This window comes from Plectropomus leopardus, unplaced genomic scaffold, assembly GCF_008729295.1.
Source record: "Plectropomus leopardus isolate mb unplaced genomic scaffold, YSFRI_Pleo_2.0 unplaced_scaffold28803, whole genome shotgun sequence".
In the NCBI taxonomy this organism is placed as follows: domain Eukaryota; kingdom Metazoa; phylum Chordata; class Actinopteri; order Perciformes; family Serranidae; genus Plectropomus; species Plectropomus leopardus.
Genome location: NW_024631383.1, coordinates 647 through 3,270, shown reverse-complemented (window position 1 = coordinate 3,270; position 2,624 = coordinate 647). Strand labels below are relative to the sequence as shown.

At 40.1% G+C, this 2,624-nt stretch overlaps 1 protein-coding gene across 1 annotated transcript; it reads left to right on the top strand.

Moving 5' to 3' along the window:
- Nucleotides 1-322: 322 nt before the first annotated feature.
- LOC121938198 (TP53-binding protein 1-like) lies at nucleotides 323-1,714 on the top strand (the record flags this gene model as incomplete). The annotated part of the gene is made up of 3 exons (XM_042481473.1): nucleotides 323-519; nucleotides 1,201-1,337; nucleotides 1,419-1,714. Coding segments are annotated over 3 exons (522 nt in total), but the record flags the coding sequence as incomplete, so codon positions are not given.
- Between the last annotated feature and the right edge of the window lie 910 nt (nucleotides 1,715-2,624).

Sequence of the window (2,624 nt, the reverse complement as noted above, 5' to 3'; positions counted from 1 at the left end):
TCTCTGTGTGTCTCTCTGTGTGTCTCTCTGTCTGTCTGTCTCTGTCTGTCTCTGTCTCTCTGTGTGTCTCTGTCTCTCTGTGTGTCTCTCTGTGTGTCTCTGTCTCTCTGTGTGTCTCTCTGTGTGTCTCTTGTGTACAGGGTGGGACAGTGTGTGTAATATTAAATATGAATATTTTTGTATTCAAATATTTCTCCAGTTATTTCATTTTTATTCTGTTTCTGATTATTTTCACACTGATGCTTTTACTTCACGTTTCAGAGGTTTTTATGTCATATTTTAATGTGTGTGTGTGTGTGTGTGTGTGTGTGTGTCTCTGCAGTGTAAAGCAGCGTATCAGAGCCTCCTCATCGCAGACCAGCACTGTCGGACCAGGAAGTACCTGCTGTGTTTGGCGAGCGGCGTCCCGTGTGTGTCTCACATCTGGGTGAGAGACTGCTGCAAAGAGAACAAGCTGCTCAACTACAGGAACTACCTGCTGCCCGCCGGCGTCGGGCCCGACGACGCCATCGTCGAGTGGTGAGAGGAACCTCCTCGTTTTTATTCAACGTCTTTTCCTGAAGGACAGGTAGTATTAGCAGTAGTAGTATATAGTGTAGTATGACTTTTTTACTCTGGACGCCTTTTTTTCGACAGTGTATGCTATGGCGCGACTCTACAAACTATAATAAGTCGTTTTCAGCCATTTTTGGGACATGTCAAAATTAGACTTTTTTCGCCATACTATACGATGTGGTTTTTGACCATTTTTTTGACATGCTAAATTTTCATGTTTTTTGTCTTTTTTCGACAGTGTATGTTATGGTGCGACTCTACAAGCTATAATCATTTTTTAGCCATTGTTGACTTGTCAAAATTTGACATTTTTCGCCATAGTATGACATAATTATGCTATTTTGGACAACATGCTATAGTATTATATTTTAATGCTGTTTTGGACACCATATTATGGTATTATAATTTAGTGTTTTTTTGTACTGTATACTATACTATGACTTTTTAATGCTTTTTTGAACGCCATGCTGTAGTATTATATTTTAATCCTTTTTGGACGCCATACTATAGTATTATAATTTTATGTTATTTTGTACCGTATACTACACGATGACTTTTTGATGCTGTTTTGGACCACGTGCTATAATATGATTTATTTGTAGTCTTTTTAACGTCTTGTGACTGATTATTTTTCGCTCCCATCAGGCATCCACGATGTAGCCCGTTCAAGTCTCTGCGGGTCCTCCTGGTGTTCGAGAAGCCGGTGGAGCTCTGGGCTCAGCTGCTCACCATGGGTGGCGGTTCTACGGTCAGACAGTTCCAGGCAGAGAAGGACAGCTCAGGTACGTGTCCCACCACAGGATCCGGTGCACAGCGTCCAAATTCCTTGTAATTTGACAGTTTGGTCCTTCCTCAATCTGCAGACATTCCTGCTGGCAAGTACGACGTTGTGGTGACGGACCGCGCCTGTCCGCCATCGGTGGAGAAAAACATGACATCGCAGGAAGTTCCGCTGGTGTCTCCTGAGTGGATCATCCAGAGCGTGATCCGCGGGGAGCGCCTGGGTTTCCACGGCAAGCCTCAGTATCACCACGACTACGCCTCCTCATAATCCGACCATCCTAAATGTTCAACATAAGTTGTCTTGCATGCCTCTGTATATAACTTTATCCTGTCTGTTTTTATGGGATAATAAATTGTGACTCTTGTTTCATTTTAATTGATTGGAATTTCTTTTTTTTTTCTTGACAGAAATTCGTACGCACAATAACCCTAACGTCCGGTGACGCCACGCTCGGACTGACCAAAGAGCAGAAGTTCAGACACAGCGAAGGGAATATGTTTCATTAATATTATATTCAAGCAGACTGAAATTAGATGGAAATAATATCCTGCAATGTTAAAGAAGCAACAAAAATGTCAAAGTGTAGTATTACGTTGACAGGTCATATTGTGACATTTTTCAACATATTATACTATGCGGTTTTCATTTTTGGCCTTTTTTTCAAAATTGTATGCTATGACGCGACTCTACGAGCTATAATATGTCATTTTCAGCGACTTTTTGGCAATACTGTACTACACAGTTTTCTGCCTTTTTAAAAATATTTTTCAAAATGCTTTACTATGGCACGTGTCTACGAGCTATGAGAAGTGGTTTTCAGCCATTTTTGGCACACGTCAAAATTTGACATTTTTCGCCATACTATATACCATGCGGTTTTTGACCCTTTTTTGACATGCTAAATTATGACGTTTTTGGCCCTTTTTTTCAACATTGTATGCTATGGCGCGAGTCTACAAGTCATTTTCAGCCATTTTGGGTACATGTGAAAATTTGACATTTTTCACCATACTATACTATGCGGTTTTTGGCCATTTTTTTGACATGCTAAATTTTCATCATTTTCGTGTTCTTTTTAACACTGTATGCTATTGCGCAACTCTACAAGCTATAATATGTCATTTTCATCCGTTTTTGGGACATGTCAACATTTTTCACCATACTTTACTATGAGGTTTTTTAACATGCTAAATTATGATGTTTTTTCAGCCTTGTTTTCAACGTTGTATGACATGGCACGAGTATAAAAACTATAGTGAGTCGTCTTCAGCCATTTTTGGGACAT